Source organism: Elaeis guineensis, chromosome 1 (assembly GCF_000442705.2).
Source record: "Elaeis guineensis isolate ETL-2024a chromosome 1, EG11, whole genome shotgun sequence".
NCBI lineage: Eukaryota > Viridiplantae > Streptophyta > Magnoliopsida > Arecales > Arecaceae > Elaeis > Elaeis guineensis.
In genome coordinates, this window is record NC_025993.2 from 20,137,964 (window position 1) to 20,161,801 (window position 23,838).

The 23,838-nt window shown below is 35.5% G+C and overlaps 1 protein-coding gene across 4 annotated transcripts; it reads right to left on the minus strand.

Moving 5' to 3' along the window:
* Positions 1-212: 212 nt before the first annotated feature.
* Positions 213-23,595, minus strand: LOC105032667 (uncharacterized). Of its 4 annotated transcripts, none has more exons than XM_010907174.3 (14): positions 23,192-23,595; positions 20,799-20,933; positions 20,548-20,681; positions 16,260-16,298; positions 16,050-16,142; positions 15,828-15,944; positions 14,181-14,276; positions 9,794-9,907; positions 9,204-9,257; positions 8,571-8,618; positions 8,313-8,463; positions 994-1,159; positions 820-889; positions 213-727 (listed from the first exon to the last, which is right to left on the minus strand). In XM_010907174.3, the coding sequence occupies exons 2-14, from the start codon at positions 20,875-20,877 to the stop codon at positions 470-472; spliced, it is 1,419 nt and encodes a 472-aa protein (XP_010905476.1). In that variant the 5' UTR covers positions 20,878-20,933; positions 23,192-23,595; the 3' UTR covers positions 213-469. The 4 variants fall into 4 exon arrangements, with proteins under 4 accessions (XP_010905476.1, XP_010905478.1, XP_010905480.1 ...); XM_010907176.3 differs by having other exon boundaries at positions 20,771-20,933; XM_010907178.3 differs by lacking the exon at positions 20,799-20,933.
* Positions 23,596-23,838: the final 243 nt, after the last annotated feature.

The window sequence follows — 23,838 nt, forward strand, 5'->3', positions numbered from 1 at the left end:
GGCCCCGACGAAAGTAGTTATAGAAGAGAGACTGAGTAGCATCAGATTAAAAAGCTCTAATTTGATTTAAAAGAAAAATCTATTAAATTCTTCTACCGTCGGTAATCGCTCTGGTCGCCACTGCCAGTGGGATTACAGGCAGCACAGACCAGCCAAAGGGACATTAGTCAACCAAAAATCAGGGGTCAATATACCTCATTAAGCAAATGCAATTTAAGCGTATAAAATTGGACCAGAATATATGCTATATTGAAAGAATAGTAATCTCCTAAGACATCACCAAAAGCCATTTACCTCATATAAGATGGACCAGTATGTTCTCCAGTTTTTAAAAAATGAGATTTTAGGACAGTCACATGAAATGAAATAAAACAATAATGGAGAACCATAAGGACCACAGGATTTTTCCTTTCAAAAAAAATTTAAAAACAATGGGAATAAGAAATGTGAAACTGCTTTGCTTTACGGTTTACACGCTGTGGCTCGCAGGACCCAGAAGTCTGTCTTCCTCCTTTGGAACATCCTCAGTGGAGAGTTCGATATTTTGCTTCGCAGTCATCTTGTTCCACTCATTCTCCACACGAAAGAAAATCCACTGAAATCGTCGCGATATCTCCAGAGCTGTTATTGTGAAGACGGTCAGATAGTTATGCCGAAGATGAGCAGAAAGTTTGTACGTCCACGTGCATCGAAGAATTAAGTTGCTTCCTATTACCCAGTAGAACACCTGCAATTCCACGAACATCATTTTCTTGGTAAAATACCTGACAAAAAAAAAAAAAAAAACTAATGGCAAATTTAGCAGATTGCAAATCATACCCATATCCGCCCGTATAGAAGGCTTGTGCAAAGATGTGGAGCTTTAAACTTGAAAATTCTGGTAAAAACACTGCAAACATAGAGGGATATGACATACAAGAACATGTGACCGACTCACAGTCAACCAAAAGAAAAAAGTGAAAAAATGAGGGGAAGAAAAACATTTTTACATACCTCAGATCCCAATCACGGGCAATATCCCAATAGAACGAATACAATGAATTTATGACACTAGAAAGAAGCCAGAGAGGGCGGTAAAAGTTGGTCCACTTGTCAGGGAAGACATGATACTTAAGGGCTGAAAGAAATATTACTGGGACTGCGGTTGAGTATTTTAAAGCTGTAAAATTGAACAAAATTAGTGTTAATTTATTACCAAAAGGGTAAAAGTAGAATAGACTGATCTGAGATTCTAAGTAGCATAACTGAGTGAAAACATGGTAAAACCATCCAACAAGTAGTGCTGCTTCAGTAATCAGCATCTGAGAAAAGAAGACATTTCATATGCATTTGAATCCATTCCGAAGGAAGCACATGACATCATATGCATCTGAATATATCCCAAAGGAAGCACATGATAATAACAATATCCATATATATAAGGCTCAGAAAATGGTGGATTCATAAAGACAATTCTGCTGGGCCTTAAATGGAAGCATGGTTCTAAAACACTAGAGGTCCACCAGGGATTGGCTGATATTGGTCTGACTTGTCAGTAAGGCTTTTTAAAGAATGTTATTCAGCCAACCCAGTGGGTGGCCGAAATGAAGATTAACCAAGATATAGGTTTTTGTCAACTGAAATGTGTAGCTAGATGGAATTTAAAGCAACCTCAAGTCCTAATTACTTGGCAACAAAAAAGGATCAGATAATCTAACATATTGCCAAGATTTCCTTTCCTCTCTTATCCTTGTCTGCTTTACTATCTGTCAACTGCTGATCCAAATCCCACCATTAAATCTCTCTCTCTTGGACTTTTCACTCAACTCTTAGCTTCTTATCTCATGCTAAATTGAGAGAAAACCTGATCCCCGTACCATGGTTTGTTTTAATGTTGCCTTGATAAAACCTAATCCGCATACTGTGTTCTGAAATTTTGTTTTGGAAACATCAGAAATGGGCTAATGAACAGATTATGAAATGGAGCATTGTGTTCCATCGTAACTATTATTATTAACAGTCTCATCCTCTAACATCTAATTTCAAGCTCCACTAAGTCTACCATTTCTTGTTACATATCTTCTCTTCCAATTCTTGCCCCTAAGAGATTGTTCCCTACCACACTCTATCTCATTTTATTCTCATTAATTCTGGAATAATGACAATTCCACCAGTGACAAAATTCTTTCTTTTCTTGGACAAAGGGTTTGACACATTGGTTTTTTTAATTATAAATCATATCTAGTCCTTCAATTGTCCAGGCACATATCACCGACCCTCTCAACATTTTAAAATTCAAACATTAAGTGAGCAATATAGCCAAGTGTTAAGAACCATTCTTACATGCATAGAAAGTTTAAATTTGGTAATAATTGATTTATTAAAATCAAACAAAATAATTTGAATTTGAATATTCATCTTAAATAATTTAACACTATATAGAGATCTACAATACGGAGGTTAGCTGAGGATGTAGAGCTAAATATGATGAATGAGTCCTCAAAGAGGAATAAAGAGGATTGCCCCTAAAAGAGGCTTCATCTTGTCTCTCTTCTTTAAATCTCTCAACAGAAGAAGTTCATATCAAACTTGTACCGTGACATTTTGAGAGACTGAATTAAATATATCAATTACTAGTTGCTTTAACTTTTTATGGAGGTTTGACGATTATCTAAGTACTCTCTCCCTTACAAAACCAAAGACACCTTCAACCCCCTTTGTTTCAGTACAGATGTACCTCATTATGAGTTGGATCAGGTTAGGCTAACAACTTACATAACCTTGACCCACACCACACCAACCCAACATCGGGTTGATGCCGTTCATTCATACCCACTCATGGGTCAACCCCGTTGCCTGATTAACAATATCAAGCCTTGACCAACTGAACCTACCTTTGTTTAGCCCCATCTTCACAACAACTGATTTAAAAATTTCAAGATAAATTAAACTAGTAAATGAAAAGATCGACCACTCATAATATCCTTATCCAAGATCATGATTAGTCTAACCTGAACTATCATGACCCAAATAGAACTCTACCCTCATGATCTGACTCAAGTCAAGGTTTGACCTATACTTGATCCATTGAAATTCTAGATCAAGAAACTTGACCTATACCAGACCCAATCTAAAGAAACCCTAATCCAACCTGGCCCAAATAGGGTTGATCCAGGTCGGATTTTCAGATCTGATTGATTTTTGCTAACTCAAGTTCATATCAACTAGTAATTAAGCATTTTTAAAGACTAATTGAAGCTTACATGGAGTTTTGAATATTATATATGACATAGTGAAAGCATCAACAAGAGCACGAATAGGCAATAAAAGTTAAAAGGACTAAATCTGAAATCTTGAGCAGAATACATCAACAATCCTTCAATAGTAAGAAGAAAGATCTGAAACAAAGTAAAAGTTATTTTATTAGATCAGACTAAATTTGATTAATTAACTCAATTTTGAAATTGATTATGAATTTGAATAAATGACATATCTAGATATAGATCCATTGTGATTTATAATAATGAAGGTTAAGCTCAAATATTAAGTTTAAGTAAAAGAATTATGAAACAAGTAATCTAATGATGTGTCTCCTCAGAATCAGCTAAGTAGTCCAAGGATTATCTCATTACCCCCACAAAAGCTATATATCATCTAACCCTACTCTTTTATTGAATTAAAAAGCAATCATTTTTAATATCTGAAATCATCTTTAATATCTCTCACATCTAAGATTAAGCATTTATTATTAAGATATTTCTAAATGGTCATTTACTTGGACATATATGAAAGTTTCAGCTAGTCTTGGACACATAGAATGCCGAACCGCCCCCAACCGAGCGGTTCGAGGTGTGCCGAACTGTATCGGTGTCCAACCAGTATGGTTCAGAAATTTGATTCAGAATGCCAATAAAAATAGAGCAAGGGAGAAGAAAATAGAGGAAAAGAGAGAGAGAAAGAGGCTGACGATGGCCCATCAAGGCCTCTAGGGCTCCATAGTCCTCCGCAAAAGGAGATTAGAGAGAGAGATAAAGAGGGGGGAGGGAGAGATGGAGGGAGAGAAAGGTAGTGGGGAGGCTACCGAACGGCTAAAATCGACCTCGTACACACTGTGGGCTCAAAACCATTGCATTAAAAGAGAAAAGAAAAAAAATGATGAACAGGGGTCGGTCGCCCATATTTCGAACCCACGGCATCCGCGTGGTCAATTTCGACGACCACAGTGGCCTCCCTGTCACCTTCTCCTCCCTCCTTTTCTCTCCCTCTTCCTCTCTCTTATCTCCTCTTGCAGAGGACTGTGGGCTCCGGAGGCCTCGATGGCCCCCAATGGCCTCCACGACCCTTCGGCAACCACTGTCGGCCTTCTTTTCCTTTCCTCCCTCTCCCTCCCTTCCCTCCTCTCTCTCACTCTCTCTCCCCAGTTCTCCCTTATTTCCAAGTTGGTTCAGGCCGGGTACAACCCAATATGGGAGCGCATCAACTCATACCACCAGTCGGCCAGTATGAGATCCGGTTCTAAATCGGCGAATCTTGCTTGACCATCTTTAAAACAAAAAAAATGATCCTTGGGGCTTGATTGCCAAGAAAAAGAAATAAATAAATAAATAAATAAAACATGGAGACTAGGAAACTTAGGAATGGGGATGTCAGAAAGACTAGCAAACTTGACCCAAGCATGATACACAATGGTACATCTACATGTCAGGCATGGATCCAAAGAAAGATCCACAAAACATTTTGGATCTTGGTTTGGGTCCGATGATAGTGTACCCAAATTGATCGGCACCTAATAGTATATCCAATTTATTTAATGCATTAGTTATACTTACAGTTTTAATCCTATACCCTTCACATTTCTTGGTTTGTAATTTATACTTTAAGGCAAAGATCTGAAATAGAAAGGTATAGGGTTCTAAATGTCATGCATCGGTATCGTATGTATCATAGCACATCCCCACATCTGCTCATGGTTTGTCCACACAAGACTATATGGAACCACATGTACCAAATACATAACCCTTGATATGGGGTGATATGTACCATGGTGTTGTCACTTTTTCAAACCTTGCTAGAAGCCTGAGGTATTTAATGTATTCTCTTGCATGTATTAAGGGACTTGGGCTTTTACTAGATCCTTGATTTATTCCTTCTTACATATGAAAGAAGCTAACCAAGCCCTATACTGCATTCCACCATTTCATTCCTCCTACCTCCAACCCCCACCAATGGCCCTTTGCACCAATACTCTCATAGAACCAGCCTTCAAACCACTTAAGTATATGGCTGATTAAAATCCATTCAAATATTAGTACCCAATTGAAAACCTTCGAAGGTTTTATATGTAGAGGTTGGGGGTTTGCAATCAAGTAGGACCATACCCAAGTATTGCCTAGACCGTATGTGACCTGGCTAGGGTTCCAAGTCCATATTTGAATGTCTTACCCATCCATCAACTGGGTTGAGCCAACTTCAAGTAGGATCAAGTAGGGATCAGGTTAGGCAGAGATCGAGTTCACGTTGGATTGGATATGGATCAAGATTGCATCCAAGTCTCGAGCAGGTACTGTTGTTTAGAAAGCTCAATCCCTTTCATGTCCTCAACATGATTCACTGATGATGTAAACTGAAGGTATAATTAATAAGATTTACAAAAAATGTGTGAGATCTAAGTTTAAAATATATTAATTATAAATGGTAAACTATTTAGTATGAATTGGGTTTGGGTCCAGATCAAGTAGGATCCATGAAAACCAAATTCATGACCTAATATATAATTGGGTTGGATACTTGGATCAGTTCAAATTGAGGAAAATTGAGAGGACCCTTTAAATGGTTTGGGCATGTAGGAATATAGGCTGATGGAAGTGCTAGCACGGAGTGATTTGATACATGTAGAAGGAAAGACGACTAAAGATAGACCGGAAATCACATAGGATAAAGTAGTAAGAAAGGACTAGATATTGCTACATCTTCAAAAAGTGTGGCCCTAAATAGAGCAGAATGGAGGAAAATAATTCATGTAGCTGATTGAGTTGAGTTAAGTTGATCTAGGTGAGTTCAAATTGGGTTATTTTTTAGTAGACTTGGACCTAGAACCACACTTGAAAAATTGAAAGCATATCCTTACACCTACACTCAATGCATAGGCATACTGATCAGTATTAGGTCCAAGTCAAGGATGGGTCTGCATATCATAGTGAGTAGTGACGTCCTACTTTTCTTGAAAATTGTTAAAAATTGAACCTAAACCCAATATGCCCTAACACAAACCCAATATTTGTCTTGTAAAAGTCAAATATTCTCATACCTAATCCATAGAGCCAGTAGGTCTTATGGAATCTCACCTATCCAAGCCGGAACTTCTTCTTGGATAGGTAGGGTTTGGATCAATATTCAACCTAAATCTCCTAATGGTCCAATTCAAGGTTGGCTTGTTCTTAGATCCATGTCAATGACATTCCTACTCATGAATGCAGGTTGTCCCATACACAAATTGGACTAGAGAAGCAAAATGCCATCAAGATGACTTCATTTTGACATCTCAAATAGCGCCAACCCTATCTACTCAAGTATAAGAATGATATAACCATCCAAAAATCTCAAACAATCCCATGCATTATCACCATATGAAACTCATTCCCCAAGATGCACCCTTCCTGAATATTCTAAACCCTAGGTACAATATTTTAGAAGGAAGAAAGTAGTTTACTCATGATCTTCAAACAGATAGCACAATTTCAAAACTAAGGGCTCATTTGGTTCACAAAAAAAAATTTCCTCATTGGAATGTTTTTCCCGAGAAGTTGATGCTTGGGAAAGTGGTTTTGGCATGCCTGGTTGACCATAGAAAAATGACACATTGTAGAGTGCTTTATATTTGGCTAAGCATCCACTTTTCTAGGAAGGCTACGTAAAATACATATTTTACCCCTAATAAAGGAAAAAAAAATCTTATCCTATTCTATACATGGCTTTAAGGGCACTTTTGGTAAAAAAGAGATCCCAATTCCCTTCCCATGGGAAAGCCAAAAACCCATGCCTCGCATGCGTTTCTCTTTCCAATGAAACACGAAAAGTTTATTCCCATGGGAATACCACTTTCCAATCTCTCTTTTGAAAACTCCAACCAAACAAAAAGGGTTCCTTCATTTTCCATTGACCACACTTTTCCCCCTCCTATTCCCATCAAGCAAGCAAGTCATAAATGATGACCAGCTCTATCCAAGTAATCAAAAGAGATAATAAGGCCTCCAATTGACTCCAAGATATCCTTCCCCTCATTGTATTTATCTCTTCAAGATTCATAAGTTTTATCTTTCATCTCAAGTAACACTCTGTTAGTCTCATGACTTCTTTACTACACCAAAACCCCCTTGCCTAAAATCAAAAATTTAAAGAATCTGCTTTTGGAAGCATGTTAAGCAAGAATCAAAATAGGTCTAAACAAAACACCAGGAAAAAAAAAAGAAAGGTCAAAAAAATTGCCAAAGATCAAAAAAGAAAAAAAAAATCATTTAACGACAATAAGTATCTGTTAGATAAAGAATGATTACAGAATGAATCAAACAACATTCAAGCAGAAGACCTGCATTGGCAAAAATACTCATTATTGTACCCAACCTCAAGTTATGAAGGACAAAATAAAGCATTCTGAGATGAAGTGACCACTACTTCTAGCATATGTATTCATGTTGATAGGTACTTGTCTGCCTAAAAAAATAATACTCATCCAAAATGGATGAAGTATAACAAACAATATGCAGTAGTACTTGATATCAGTTCCATTTTGCAAGTGCAAAAAAAAATTACAAGGCATTTCTGTTCCTAGTAAATCACATTCCAGTCTATATCTTTAAAGATCAGGGCAACTTCTCAATCCACCATCGACACTATGCAGGTTCTGCAGCCAGTATTCTTATAGAATAAAATCCAACAATTTTCTATACAGTCTCCCTATTCATATAAAATATCAAATGTAAGATATGAGTACTTAAATAAAATCAGATGAATAATGTAGTGATATTAGAAAATCAAATGAAAGACATGTAAAAGTGATCCTAGGTTACATAGCCAGGACATCCTATGTGTCCTGTTATCGACCATGTAAAACAGATTATCATCTCATAATATTCTAATGATATGGGACCTGCTGAGCAACTAGTCAACAGATGACATCAAATATAATGCATGCTCAACAGACCCTAGCAAGTTACAATTGTAGTTGATAATGTCCATAGAAACTAGATCTTACTTAAAACAAATGAAAGCAATCTATGCTAAGAGAAACTAGATCATAGCCAAAATAAATGAAAGCAACCTAGGCTAAAACATACCATTTAAAAGGGATGTCTTTTCTTTAGTGTCCTTGTACTGACGCAGACATTGGAAAAAACGGCACAGATATGGGAAGACAAGCACTAAAGGAATAGCAACAGAGTGGCCACCGCAAATAGAATCAGCCTCAAACCAAGCAATTGTTGCAACCTGAGAAAGCACCAATAAATGAAAATTTTGTTACTGGGAAATAGTTATGGAAAAACTTGGCTTTAGTATTTTTAAACAGAGATCAATCTAGCTTTTTCTACACTGACCTGTCGGTTAACCATCCGACAAGCTGAACGCTCCAAATCTGAGAATACCTGAAAGAAATTAATAATTACAAACCGTACCAGTATTTGCACAGACAGAAATAGTTATGGAAAAAATCGGTTTCAGCACGTAAGCGCAGTAGTTTGGCTCCTCCAAGTTCTGAAATAACCAATTAGCACTTATAGCTTATAGGCACTCAGTCCTTCTCCCTCTTCACATTCAATTTTAAAATTTTTTTTAAAAAAATGCACTCATATGACAGTATACATGTGTCACAAACTTTTCATGACAAGCTTGCCTTTTTGCAGGGAGCAGCATTCCTGCAGGCTAGAACATACCCAAGGAATTAAAACCTAAACTCTCTGAAGGCAATATAAGGGCATGTGTAAGATGCGTATGTCATGAAAACTAGAGACTGATTCTGCCATCTGAGTCAAATTCAGATATAAAGACAGGATCCAATTAAAGTAGAAGAGTTTTATGGAATAATCCTTCTTACTGTAACTGGGGAACAGTCAGTATCTGAGTTACAAAAGGTGGCTGAGGTTTGTAATAGATGGATTATTCACATCTCTGTCATCTACTTCTATGTAAAAGGAATGAATCACAATGATACAATCTGCCAGGGGACATACCTTGGACATTGATGTTAAAATATCAGCCAAGAAAAAATCAGAAAATGTGATCGCCTGCATTGAACAAGGACCCATGAAGTAGTATATGTAAAAGCATACTTCAATTATAAAAGCTTCTTCAAGCAACAGCATAGAATACTTTCAGGCAAACTAACAAAGTTTCATCTGGCTTCTCTCATCAATGGTGACAATCTAGAGCTTTAATCTTCAACACATGATGGGAAAACTCAAAGTGTACCATGTTATTGTCCAAAAAAGGATCTAAACAATCAGGCCCCAGTCTCCTTACTTTTTTCTTTTTAAAGAGATAATAGTTGCATTGGAAATAAATTTATAATCAAGAAAACAATTATGTTCTTCAAAGATAGTTGGAGTTTATAAAAGCAACTTCCATGCCCTTTTTGTTCCAGCTGTGTAACAGAAAGAATAAACTGGCACATTATTTTGCCTCTGTAGGTTCACTGGATAATTTAACAGGAAGTGATTAAAATTTAAAGCTTAGTCATGTTTAAATCTCTCCAACCAGTGATATCTTATAAGCCCAAATCTGCTACACAATTTGCCTTAAAACAATAAGCTAAAACACTTGCCTGTAATGGAAGTATTATACGCCAAAGCGTCCTTAACAAGTAGTAGCGAGATGACAAATAAAAAATATCAAATGGAAATATGAGAAGCATCAGCATAACAGCATATAGCATAACCTGCAAGTCAAACTAAGTGGTTAGAGATACTCCATCCAATGTACTAGTTAAAGAAAAACACAAGTATGTTTGGCATATGTTGCTTTCATACATTAGCACAGGCACAACATGAGAAATGCCATATTCCTAGTAGGAAAATTTTTCTTGTAAAGGTTATACATATGTACATGAATATTGCACAAGACCAGTAAAATGTTTCTGCTACCTAAAGGAATCTAAATAAAATGTATTGGATAGCAATAGATTACTATCACACAAAAAATTTAAGCAACTCCTCATTTGCAGCATGAGTTATGAAGTGTCTTTAAATGCATTTTAGACATCAGGCAAGAACTATAAAATTTACAGGAATCATAAAGAATCAGCTTTTTGTTGAAGCCACCAAATAAAGATCAATTACTAGGGTGTTGCAAAGAAATCTCATGCATGTAACAGTATATCCTCCCACAGAGTGATCAGAACATCCTGGAATTAACCAGTTTATATGCAGATAGAGATAAAATTGTCAGGAAACTGTCTTACTGCAGAAATTATTATAAAATGCACTTTCTCATCCCATAGTTGCACAGAATGAGATGGAATCCTGCCTTATGGATCTCCAATGAAGTGGCAAAGACTAGAAAGAATGGAGAAAAACTGATGTAAGAATCTTTGCACATATGGAGCAGCACTGCAGTGATGCTCAGATACAAACAAAAATATGAATAAATCAAGTAATCAACAATCCAATTAAGCCTTTTCCTGAATTTAGAACATTAGTAACAGTACAAGTGTCTGGTGGAATAAACTGGTGGATTATTGATTAATGATAAGGAAATGAAATTGACAGGTATTTTAGTTATAGTCCACTATGCCTCATACATAGGTGCAGTTCAGGCTGCATGTTCGAATTCTCTTTGACAAAATGAACCAAAATAATGAGAACATAAATGTAAATATCAATCAAATGCTGAATGGTATCAAAAAATCAAAAAATTGACATGGATACTCAAGTTTTGTTAAATCAATGGATTAACATAGCATAAACTAACAAGTATTGCCGAAATAACTGCCAGATAAAAAATTGCAACCAAATAAAATGATTACTAGCAATAGTCAGAAATGAGTTGGTTTAGTCTCCTTATTTTAAGAAACTCGGACCAAAAAATCCTCAAATTAATAGCCCTGCATACCAACACCAACAACTCTTATCTGATCTATATGGGGTTGATGTCATATATTAAGTAATGATCCATCAAAGTTTGAGAATATTTTGGGCCAACTCTCGACCAGAAGTCAATACTCCTGGTACCAATATCTTACCTAGTTCAATATTGACCTGAGAGGGGCCACCACCCAAAAACTTGAAGACCAGTTGCAGTTGGGAAGATGCCAAATTGGTTAAAAAAATTTCTGAGCAAGTATCTTTGATATTTAAACTGCACGCATATTTAGAGGTGAGAACAGACTCAGAGGCATCAATAAGCTTTGTATGATTTTTTAAATTTATTCAAGTGAAACTTCTATAACAGTTCAGGAGGTCCATCCAAGAAAATGGTTGCCCTTTTCATGATTTCTTACTATGAACCATTTTAAATTTCTAAAAGGAATGCAAATTCATCTTGGAGGACGTAACAGTGTCATAATGTGCAATGCCATAACATTGGATAACAACTTATGGACTATGGATCACTGCCATAAGTGTCCTTCCTTGCATACCCACCTCTGCTCACTTTTGGAGTTTCTTCTATACCCTATGAATTTTTAATCAAATTTATTTTAATTTCTACTAATGGTTAAACCATTCCACGTATACTATTTTGGTGTAGTTCAACACTCATTAGCATAGTTTCAAATCCTGATGGGGACATCTTGTGGGATGCCGGGACACGATACCATCTCAAGTCTCAGGACAGGCATCCCAATGACTTGATCAGCATGTTTTGTGACATCTCCTATCCCAAGTGTCACGATAGGTGGGACAACAGTGCATGCCACACATTCTGTTCACAGAAAAGCCGAGACAATCCTGTCCCATGGGATTTAAAATCTTGCCCCTTTGGTATTTGCAATCTATGATTAAGATTGGGAAAAAACAGTCAACTACAAAGAGGTTGAAGCCTTCTCATTACAATAATAAGATAAATAATGTTCACCTACAAAATTGATATTTATATGGAAAACAATGGGGACATTCTATTTTCACAGTTTTAAATGAATAAGCAACAAACCTAACACCTTTTTATATAACACATAAAGTTGAAACTTTGCAGATGATAAAATGTTTCTTATTTTAATTACAATGATAGTCTTTTTCAATGTCACAACCAGCACTTTCTTCATAAGGAAAAAAACTAATAAACCAGAATCAGAGATGGGTGCTTGATACAATATTTAAGACTTATACACAACGTAATAAAAAGTGGAGAGTGGCATGTAGGTGCCAGGTGGTCTCATAGTGGATAGCAAATAGCAGGTGCTATAGTGGTTTCTATGAACTAAAAGAAGGTTGTTAAAACATATCAATGATTTTTCTTACAAGTACCAAAAATCGATGCTTTATATGAACTTCATGCAAAAAGTTAAAAAAAAAAAAATCCGGACAAACCATAGAACTTTATCAATCTAACATCACAATACCATATCAACATTCATACAGTGTAGAGGTCCACAATCTAATGACAAATATCATTGTCCACCATATATAGTGACATCATTCATCTAATAAACATGTCCACAATAACATAAATTAAAGATCTTCGAGTAAGCTAGGTGGTGCATCGCCTGTGAAACATTAATGGGGGAGCTCCAGCATTGGAGCTATGTGGCGCCACATTTGGAGGGAAGCCTCATTCTTTCCCACTTTCCTTTCTTCTCTTCTCTTCTCTTCTTTTCAACACTTCATTCAATTAGAGCACCAAATAAGTGAATTAGCCCTTCCTTCAATAAATACCGATGAGTCAAATGATTGCTTAATTGCTGAACCTGTCTAATTTGAACCAATCCAGCCACTTTAGAACACAGCACCAGCTATAACGCAATAGCACAGTGGCCATTGTAGTGGCATTTTACCTGCTATATCGGGTGCTATAGACCAAAGCACTATATGAGGCTGGCATGGCACATAGCATACCAGTTTAGTCCGAAACCACTATAGCAGCTTCTAAATCAGATTTTTTAAAACTAGAGATAATTATAAAAAAAGGCATGTCTATCTAAATATAGCAAATTGCTCCAATTTTATATCTCAGATTTTTGAGTTTTGATATCAACCTCTACTCCCAAGCTCCTCCAATTAGAACTTGATAATCCATTTCTGAAATTTAATATTCATTCCTAACAATACTTATATTCAAATTACATGTGGATATGACTTGCCTATGTTCTTCCTTCCAACTAAAACCTAAATTTTCATAATATCCTCAACCATGTTATTATCTTGGAGAATATAAGTCATGCATCAAAAGGATCTCAATACTGGCCAATCATTTCCAAACGATCAGTAATGAATAATGCATGATTGTCCATCTATGCTTGAATGTAGAAAATTCTAACACTGAAAAAAACAATTATATTTCCCAACTTTTCAATTCCCATTATAACCTTAGATAGATATTTCCAATACAAATTTAGACCATACAAAACTTCTAAAAAAGGAATTCTAATTTAAGTTGGGAACTATCCTTCAAAACAGAGTCTAAATACCAAACTTCTAATTCACAATGTCTTAAAGGAAATCTAATTTAAATTGTTCCATGATCCGATCATTGATAGGAGTCCATGTCCTCCAAAAAATCTAAATTCATGGTGATTCATTGCTCATGTCAAAAGTAAAGTTTATTTAGAGTGAGAATGTAGGATAACAATTAAATCTTAAACAATTTCATGAAAAAGGCATATTAACAATATAGAATCTGATCCATGTTAAAATCCTTTTAAGATTTATCTCAAATTTAAAATATTTAGTAGCTTATAGCTAGTATCACAGAAAGGTGTTATAATTTTAATTATTAATACCAGAGATTGTATAAGATATTGTGAATAAACCAATTTTGAATCAAATGATCATAAGCAACATTGCAATTAAATGTATAGCTTCAGTTTAAAAATGATGGCCGATACAATTTCTAGGTTTACAGTTTAAACCATCAGAGAAGAATATCAGAAGCAAAGAGCAAGTTCATTTCCAACTAATATAAATAAACAAAAAATTTAAACACTTAAAAAAAAAAGTGTTATGAAATAGACAATTTATGATCATTAGGTATCAACAAGAGTGAAACCGATACTAAACTGGTTGTGATGCAGCCAGTGACACTTCTCCATGTGAGTAGAGATAAAGATAAGCTGTCATACTTGTGGGCACTATGATGGTCATCCAAGTAGCACACTGTTGGAACATCACACATTAGTCATTTAGCATCAAATGAATATTAATCAAAATCCCAAACAAAGGCATAAACAATTAAATAGAAATAAATTCATTTACAGATTAGGGGTAAAAACTCATGTAAAATCATCTCAATTAACTGGCATGATAAAAGATTTAATAGCAAAAGCAGTGCTTAACTTAGTGCCGAATCATTTTCAATTCCAATCAAATTACATCTAAAGCTAATTTTCGAGCAGCACCAAAATAAATTATGAAGAACTTATTGACACCCCCAAATATGTATACAATAGTCAAATACTATTCACAGGTTTCCTAAATTTCACCCAAAATACTCTTATATTGTTATGGTGTTTTTTCAACATTTGTACAACATATGTTATAGAAAGCAAGACAAACCTCTCTAAAGGGAGTGATGAAAAATGCTTTTCAATATTACAAAGCAAGATAAACTAGAAGAGTTAGCATATAATGTATTGCATCCTCAATGAAACAAAAAAAAAAAAGATTCAAATCTCTAATCTTCTATAATAATTGCAATGGGCACATGCAATGCACATTTTAGAAAAATAATCAATATACCATAATTAGAAACAACATTTTATCAATTATTTTACTTTTAAATTTGTGATGAACTTATGTTATATGAAAGCACAAAATAGAAATTGATAATAAATCTGAATATGAAACAAAGATAAAATAATATGAAGCAAGCAGCCAAACAATTGTGATAGTTCATTGTGTTTGTTTCCTAATATATTGTGCTAGTTGATTGCATTTTCTTTCTAATGTACTTTGATTTTTATGCATTTTTCATTTTCTTCATTTGTTTGACATAGGATAACTTAGAATTAAAGTAAAGGCCTTTTTGTCCATAAAGTTGATAGACAAAAACTATAGGATAATATTTGAAAGTTAAACATTCTCATTAAATAGAAAAGTTGTGAACATTATAGAAATTAATAAAAACAACAGGCTTGACAAAATTAATGGCAAGAAAGCTGATTTTCTTGAAATAATTAGTAGCTGCCCTTTTTCTTTGGTAATCAGAAGTAATGGGAAAATAATAAAAGAATTGCTCTAGGAGAATAAATGGATATGTCTTCGGAAAAAGGGTCAGCCCAAGTAGAAAAATTGGGTTCTAATCTATAAAACAATGAAATTGCAAATGTTGAATGCATAATCCACCATGAGCCGAATAGTCCATAATTTGAGCAAGAAAATAACTTATAGAATTCACTTGATGATTATAGCATTTGGCAAATTATCTAATTTCCCTCCACATGAATATGATTATGACATTAAAACTAAAATATATCTAACAAAAATAACAATAAAACTTCCAGAACATGTGTTTAATATGGGTTTCATGCCAAGACAGGACATTATCAGAGTGCAGTAGTGCTATTTTTCCTAAAAGCTTGTTTTTGGCATGTTCATTTCAAGCTGGTCACAAGATACCACTTGGAAAAGCACTATTTTTAATGAAAAATACAGAATAACATGTTGAAAATATGTCCAAATTAATATACCAGAATCAAATAGTTGTACCTTCCATATCTCCCAGTGTGTAAGATGGGTATGATCAAGATCAAATACTTTTGCATAGCTTACTGATGATTGAGCAAAAACCCATAGGTTAACTCCCCAAAGCCAAACCATCAATGTCTGTAACAAAACATAAAAACGATAGGCAAAGAGAGAGGCAAGAATTTAACACCTTGGTCTCAAATTTTAAAAAGATAGGCAAGTCTTAAATGGAAGAACACTCACCACAAGAAGAAGAGGATTATAATACAAAAAAGCCTCATAAAGAAATAAATCCCGAAGATCCACACTCATTCTCATGACAGAGTCCCAACCAATCTGCAACCTCAAAAAGTCCAGACAATACCATTTTAAAAGCCTGGAATTCTTTATAACCCTTTTAAATATGTTGATTTGTAAACCTACATTAACAATGAAAATTATAATCAAACTGACCTTGCAACAGCTGATACCCCATACAAGAAACAATAATACCTGAAAAATACTATTTAGTTAGGTGAATGTCAAATTATATGCTTCAAATTTATATCTGTAGTACACTCACACTCCAAGTATGATTCTTTGAAAAGAAAGTTATGAGAGCAGCTGAAGAATGAAGAAAGCTACATATGGGTCGATAATATACAGGTAAGGCAACAACGGCATCAAGGTACAGCACATATTCTTGGGCAATGGACAAATAATTATCTCAAAAGAAATCTGTCGATGTGCAAATATAGCTAATATTTTGATTTCTAATTTTGTTGAGAACATCATGGATCTATGACAAAATAAAGTTCCTGAATCTCTGTTAATCAGACATCATTTAGTCAGTCTTTTCATGCAAATTTCTCCCTGATTTTTGCAGAGTACTATAACAATCATGCATTATCTGATCAGCCCATGATCACCTCCATGCTTAACTGAACTAACTCACATATCTTAAAAATAAATAATAGCTAATACTGGAATGCAGGGTCATTCTTCATTAGGAGGCATTCCGATATCACATATTAGCACTGCAAGTTACATCTGAACTTTAAAAGCATATGCAATATGGGTAGGTCCAGTAAACAAATGCAAATGTTCCTCTGCTTATCAATATCACATAAAATACTTAAGTAATATGACAATCAACAACCTGCGCTCTCAATTGTGTGATCAACATTTTTTAACTTAGGATGAACATTAAGATTTCATTTCCTAGTTTGCATGATTTTTAAGAAATATTGGCTTCTTCAGCTTGGATAAGTCTTGTTAGACACTATAGGATTTCTCCTCAAATAAGATTTTACCACATAACGAATTTTTCAGACAATCATGTGACAACAGCAAAAATGCTAGTCCCAAGACTTGGATGGAAAAGGTAGCAGATTAATACTAGGTTGACAGATATTCATAACAGGTATATCAAACTATGAAAGCAATCTCACTCTGTTACCCATGAATGCTTTAGTGTCTTGGAGTAACAACAAACCTAGCCTTGAACAAGGATGCCTAGCAAATAATGATTCATAAAGTCAACCCCAAATAGCCAGCTCAAGGTTTGAACCAAGGTTTCAGGAACCGATACCGAGGCCCGTACCGATTCCTAATCAATACAGTACCATACCAGACCGTACCGATAATAAAAAATTTAAAAAAAAATCCCACTCAATGACCAAAAAAAAAAAAAAGAAAGAAAATCAAGCCGAACCAGACCGAACCAGTACCGTATCGCACCGTACCAGATCAAACCACTTGGTATCGGATAGTTCGGACCGATACCTTATCGAACCAATCGATTTAATCCAATTAGGACCATTTTCCGAAAAACCGGCCTGAACCAAATCGATTCTCTGCCGATATGGTACGGTACAGGATGTACCGGCTAGTTCAGGCCGGTAACGAATACTATGGTTTGAAAGATATAATTATAATGGTAAACCCAAATCTATATTTAAAAACAGCAAAAAGAAAATCAATAGACCATTCCATTCTTGTATTACATTTTGGAACTAATCTTATCATTCACTTAACCTAGACTTTTTAAATTAGCTAGGGATTTGTTGCAAGGCCTGACTGTTGCTCAAGAAAAAATATGTTTGAATGCTAAATCTAATAGGGCAGAACCAAGAATTAACTGCTGTATGTATCAAGTTGGGTCACATGACAAGCATCATAATACTTGGTTGCTGACACTCTACAGGAGTTCATAGGTATAGCAACCCATATCAATGCATCTCAAATAATATGTGCGCAAAGAATGGACCAAAATACACTATGATATGGCTTGGCACATGACCAAATAGCATATATATTTAGTCAAAGCTACTTAAAGTTTGTTAGTTTATTATCAGGATATTGTTTTCAGTCTTTAATGACTTAAAATGCTGAGTCAGACTATATGAAACAAAAATTCATGTTTGACTGGCTAAATATGTGTATCTATCACATTACAAAAGGAGCCAAAGGTCAAAAAAATTGCTTACTAACAGACATTAGTGCATTGTTTGTATATCTTCAGATAGTGTCCCATATGTTCCCTTGCCTATGCAGTGCTAGTACAAAAGGGCACAATACTTAGTAATATTCTTGGGTAGCTATTCAAAGGTTAATAAAATGATCTTTTCCAAATAAAATGTTACTTCTAGCTCATAGACAATTTGTCCTGTAGCATGCAATTGTCAGAAATTACAACATTGAGGAATAGGGTCAGAATAAATCAGTGATCAGTTCCCTTGCAACAACCAAAAGCAATTCATTTAATAGTCATACAGTACTTGACAATGGGCATCAAACACCTGAAGTCTTGGAACAAGGCACCAATAAATTGTATGAATGAATAGTACATGCAGCAATGTTTTCAATCATGATTACTGTGATTTATCAGCTAAGAGAACTGCAATAAAACATCCATTCAAGCATCCTTCTTGTGAAATATTGTCACACCATGCAAGTACATATTAAGGGGGCTGTACTTTTTTAACCAATTTGAAGGAAATATATTTCAAGCTATGTAGCATGGTCATCTACTTACAAAATTATCCTTCTGGACATTATTCAAATCAATTAAGCACTCTATGGATGTGTTTATTTAGTGATTCCATATATTATTCGTTTCATTTTCTTTATTGTTTTCTTGGTGGTGTTGCATTATCTGATCATCGCATAGTTATTCTTTACCTTGACCAATTCATTAAAGATCTCACCATCTCACTTTTAATAGTCAGATGGTTGTCCTATAATTCCACAACAAAGGAGAAACCCTATACTTGTGAGGAACCATCTCCTTTCCCTACTTCATCACTTTGTTTAACTCTACTGCCCACGGTTTGCCATCTCAGTACAGGATCCTATACCATTCCTATCATATTACGGCATCGATACATGGTATGGTACAGTAACATTCAGCATACTGAGTGTCAATACAATACAGTATCCTGTATCGGTTCAGTACCAGTGTGGTACCGACAAGTATGGCAAACCTTGCTGCCACTACTCTTCTAACATTCAAAAAAAATCTATAAAATTCCTTCCATGCTTGCAACTGAAATAAGATGATGTCTTTACTGTTATGCATGGACCAGAAACATAATGAAGATGCAGAACACTTCAATGATCACACCTCCCTGCTCATGCACAGTGAAACAAAACAGAAGAGACGATTTCATTCTCTGGTCACTTAATTTTTTTTATAGATAAACCACTTCCCTCTAGAGCTCTCCAAGTCTGATTAAAAGGCCTAGCCCTTCTACCTAGAAATCTACCACAACAGGCTCATCCAACTTTGACTCATGATTCCACTTGCACCTGACCCTTTCAGCACTACAAGTTGACTCATGTGGCTCCATCTTTCTCCATGGATTGAACTCTTTTTTCTATTTTGTATTCCAAAATTGATGAAGAATTTGACACTTAAATCTTTAAGGATCCTAGAATGTCTACACTTATTGAAACTTAAACATGACACGATACAGCACAAAACTCTATCATGGTAATCTGCGCAGCTTACATTAACTGGAAGTGCCAGTCATTAGGATTCTTCTAATCCAAGTATCAAAATAACTGAATGTAATTAAAAATCCCTCAATCTCAAGTGGAGAATTCACTTATTAATATGATTGATTTTTCATAACAAATACTTCTTTATCTTGACAACTGGTGAATAACAAGTCACATGACTAAAGAATCAACATAAGCTTCCGAAACTTTCGTCTTGATTCCTGGGTTAACTTTTTAATGGCATTCAAATTATTAGCATGAATGCAATAAATAAATAGCATCAAGCACAACTCTGATTAGGGGCCATCACCTGGTGTAATGGTAAAAGCTGGGGCTTACAACTGTGGCACAGGTTCAAGCCACTTTGTGTGAAAAATGCCAAAGGTTAGATTTATCCCCAGTTTGCAAAGTTTAGATTTGTCCCCAGTTCACCCCTTCCAAGACCCCAGGCATTGGGAAATTTTTTTTTTTCAAGCTCTATCCTGATTCATTGATTACAGCCTTCCATCAAATTTCTAACAGATGATGGAAATAATAATATCATATTTGCCCATCAAGTATGAATCCATCTTAAATCAGTTGTGTACATCATAATTACTGGGTTCAGATTTATTGATGGAATCAGAGCATCCATCAAATTATTTTATTGACTGAGAATCATGAGGAACAATTGAATGGGCAGCTAACGTATTTCCTTAAAAACTTAAGCATCACAATTGCAAGAAATAAATATTAAGAAATATTATAACAAAAGAATGACCTTGAATCTCCATAAGAGGACTGGCGATGGCATTATTGCAGCACCATGCATTGGTATACTTCCACCCTTCATCTCATTTACCTCTGCTGGAAACAGAAAGCCTTCATCGTTATTGATTCCTAATTCACCAGATCCTGAAATACACTTAGAGAGTTAAGCATGCTGCAAATATATACTTATCTCCAAAGAAAGTATTTTCAAAAAAAAAGGTAAAGAAACTTGCGGTGAATTGAAGTACAGTATTCATCTACTTTGGTCAGAGAAAACAGGTTTGCTGGAAGCACGACGAAGAATAGGGCTAGTAGAGACAGGTAAAGGAACTCCAGTCATAGGTGTAGCTCAGCATGAAAGACTGAAAATTGAGATTGGTTGCCACATTTTAGGACCTGAAAGCAGGATAGCATGATAAAATGATGGTTGATGAGTACAGTCAACTGGTAGACATAATTTAACCTAGTTTCTTATAAGGATGGAAGTATCTCATCATAGCAAATCAAATTTCTACTAATTACAATAACTAACAAGCAGAAGAATTGACAAATACAGATGATGGAAGTCAGCATTCTTGAATGGGCATTCCAAGTCAGGAAATTACTCTCTCTTATAGGATGGGCTACCATATAGGTCAACCTAGCAATTAAGATTATTCGCAATCAGCTAGTGTGGACTACTATTGTTAAAGCTTTTGATTTTTACAGCGTATTCTGATTTAATACTTTTGATTTTTGCCCTTCTTCTTGGCAGGTTCCAACAAACATTTACAGTGTATTCTAAAATTAGTTGAAATCTAGAGATGCCAATATAATGTATTTGTGGTGACAAAATGCATTTTAGACATCAAAAGATGTCACTTCCAGATTACAACAAAGACTAGAAATAGTCTATATTCAACTACAGGTCAGTTAGCTACGTGCACCTAATATATTATAGCACATCCATTTCATGTTACATGTCATTGTGCATCTGCAAGTACCCTGCACAATATTCTCTGACACAAACTTTAAAAAAAAAAAAAATTCAAAAGATATCATCATGGTATGTATGATGCATTAGACAATCTTTTTAGGAATATGTTGGCAATACCACCACCCAATTCTAAACCCGAGACCCCTCCCAGTTTCATGTTTAAAGGGATAGCAACTTGCTGAGTTAAGGCTGGTAGGAATGACACTTCAAACATTGGGAATCAAATAAATTCCAGATTAGGATGCCAACTTGCATATCACAGTTAAAGCTGCACAAAATTAGAGACACCCCTTGTTCCAGCTTCCAGGTGATAACATGACTCTATTTCCCTTAAGGACAGTTTAAGTGTACCCAACAACAGAAACCATGAAATTCGAATGTCATAACTTCCAAGAAGTATTAAATAAAACCAAGAGTTATAACCTCATATATCAAATGCATACCTCTTATCTTCTTCTGTACTCTAATGTACATCTGAGTACCATGTTTAAAATGTATAATAGTTTCTTTGATTAAAAACCTGACATGTATCCAAATTCTCAAAAGTTTTCACCACATCAGTTTTACCCTTGGCAGATAAACCGAAATCCGTTATAATGCTTCAATTCTACTATATCTATGTGATAAACAAATGTGTGCCCTAAGGGTGAAAGTGGATCGGATAATATCCATCCAAATCCATTTTCGTATCCGAATCTATCTGGATATGGATAAAAATTTAAGCATCCAACTAATGTCCGTATCCATATCCATATCTATCAAAATAAAATAGATATGGATATGGATAAACAACTATCCGATCCATATCCGAATATCCGATTTTACTTGTAACCCTATTTAATTTATATGGCACTTAAAAACTTTTAAGAAAAATATACAATCATATTAATATGCTATTAACTTCATTTATCATCCACTTAGTAAAATCTTTGATTCTATGGTCAAAAAGTTTAATTATCCGATTTATCTCCGCATTAATATTCATATTTTCTGTATCCAATTTGCATCCATATCCATTTAAAATAAATATGGATATAAATTTTTTTGCATCTGACTAATATCCGTACCAATATTTGTATTCATTAGATAAAACAAATAATGGATATGGATATTCTGATATCCAATCCATATCCGATCCAATTTCAGCCCTAGTGCCCTGTCTATTCAGAAGATACCATTACATAATATACTTGTCAAAACTTAATTGGATTAACCTGTCATTTTTTTCCAAGAAAACACAAAACACCTACCCCTACATATATTATATAATTTTGATTTGAGGATTTTGAGTGCTTGATATAATGTAGTTTGCATCTTTATTTTTATATTTTTCCTTTTTTCCCCTTTATGGCAACTAACAGAGCCTCCCCCAAGCATATGCTAAGGAGTGGGAAACAACCAGAAAAACAAACATCCGTCAGCTAGCCATCTTGAATTACCGTTATTCTGTTATTGATATCACATCTCATGTATTGTAGCCGCGTAAACTCTTAAAAAATATCAACTTTGAGGTTAAAATCTTCAAGAAAACAAATCAAACAAGAAACAAACACGGCGCACCTTCACAGAAAAATCAAATTAAGCATCAAAAAACACAACATAGCGGGCAAGAACAACATAATTCCCAAACTCTCTCGGTCCATCATAACTAAGATCCAAGTGGGCGTGAAAGAAATACCTCAGAGCCCCTTCCGAAGCCGTACCAGAACCGATCCGATCCATCGCAAAAGACCCCCACCAATGCAGTTTAGATCAAGGACAAGACAGCAGAGATCCAGGGGCTTTCCAGCTATTGGATCTTAAAAGCCCCCTTCCGGACGCTACGACATCTATCGATCGGATCCCGAAGCCAAAAACGACAAAGAAGGTGAGATTGGATCGTGAGACGAGGGAGGTTCCCTCGTGCGTCACAACGGGCGGCGGCGAAGGGGGTGATTGGAGGAGACAAGTAAAGGAGAGGAGAGAAGGGAGGCTGGGAGTGGGCCGATGAGGAAACAAGGAAGAGAGCGGGACGGCAGAAAAGAGAGCGATTTCTTTCGCTGGACGGAAGTCGGGAGGTCGCACGAGACAGGAGACGAGGTAGACCGGGCACCGTTTGTACCTGCGAAGGTTTATAACGGGACATCTCCGAAACGGTTACCTTACCGTTACGACAGAGAACATCCGTCGATTTACTCATTTACCGTGGACCATGCTCCCAGATGTTGGCCGTTGCAACCAGTTTCGGGAAAGACCGTTATATTATATAATAACGTTATTAGAATGTTATAACAGCAGTTATATAGACCAGTTTTCACCGTTGGGACCGCTCAATCCATAAAATCA

Bases quoted from the DNA above. Each gene is read 5' to 3' on its own strand.
- LOC105032667 (XM_010907174.3), bottom strand. From the start codon at position 20,877: ATGACTGGAGTTCCTTTACCTGTCTCTACTAGCCCTATTCTTCGTCGT. The intron at 15,945-16,049 runs GTGAGTGTTCTT...GTTTTGTTACAG, and splicing joins ATAATCCTCTTCTTCTTGTG to ACATTGATGGTTTGGCTTTG. The intron at 890-993 runs GTATGTAAAAAT...CTATGTTTGCAG, and splicing joins GCCCGTGATTGGGATCTGAG to TGTTTTTACCAGAATTTTCA.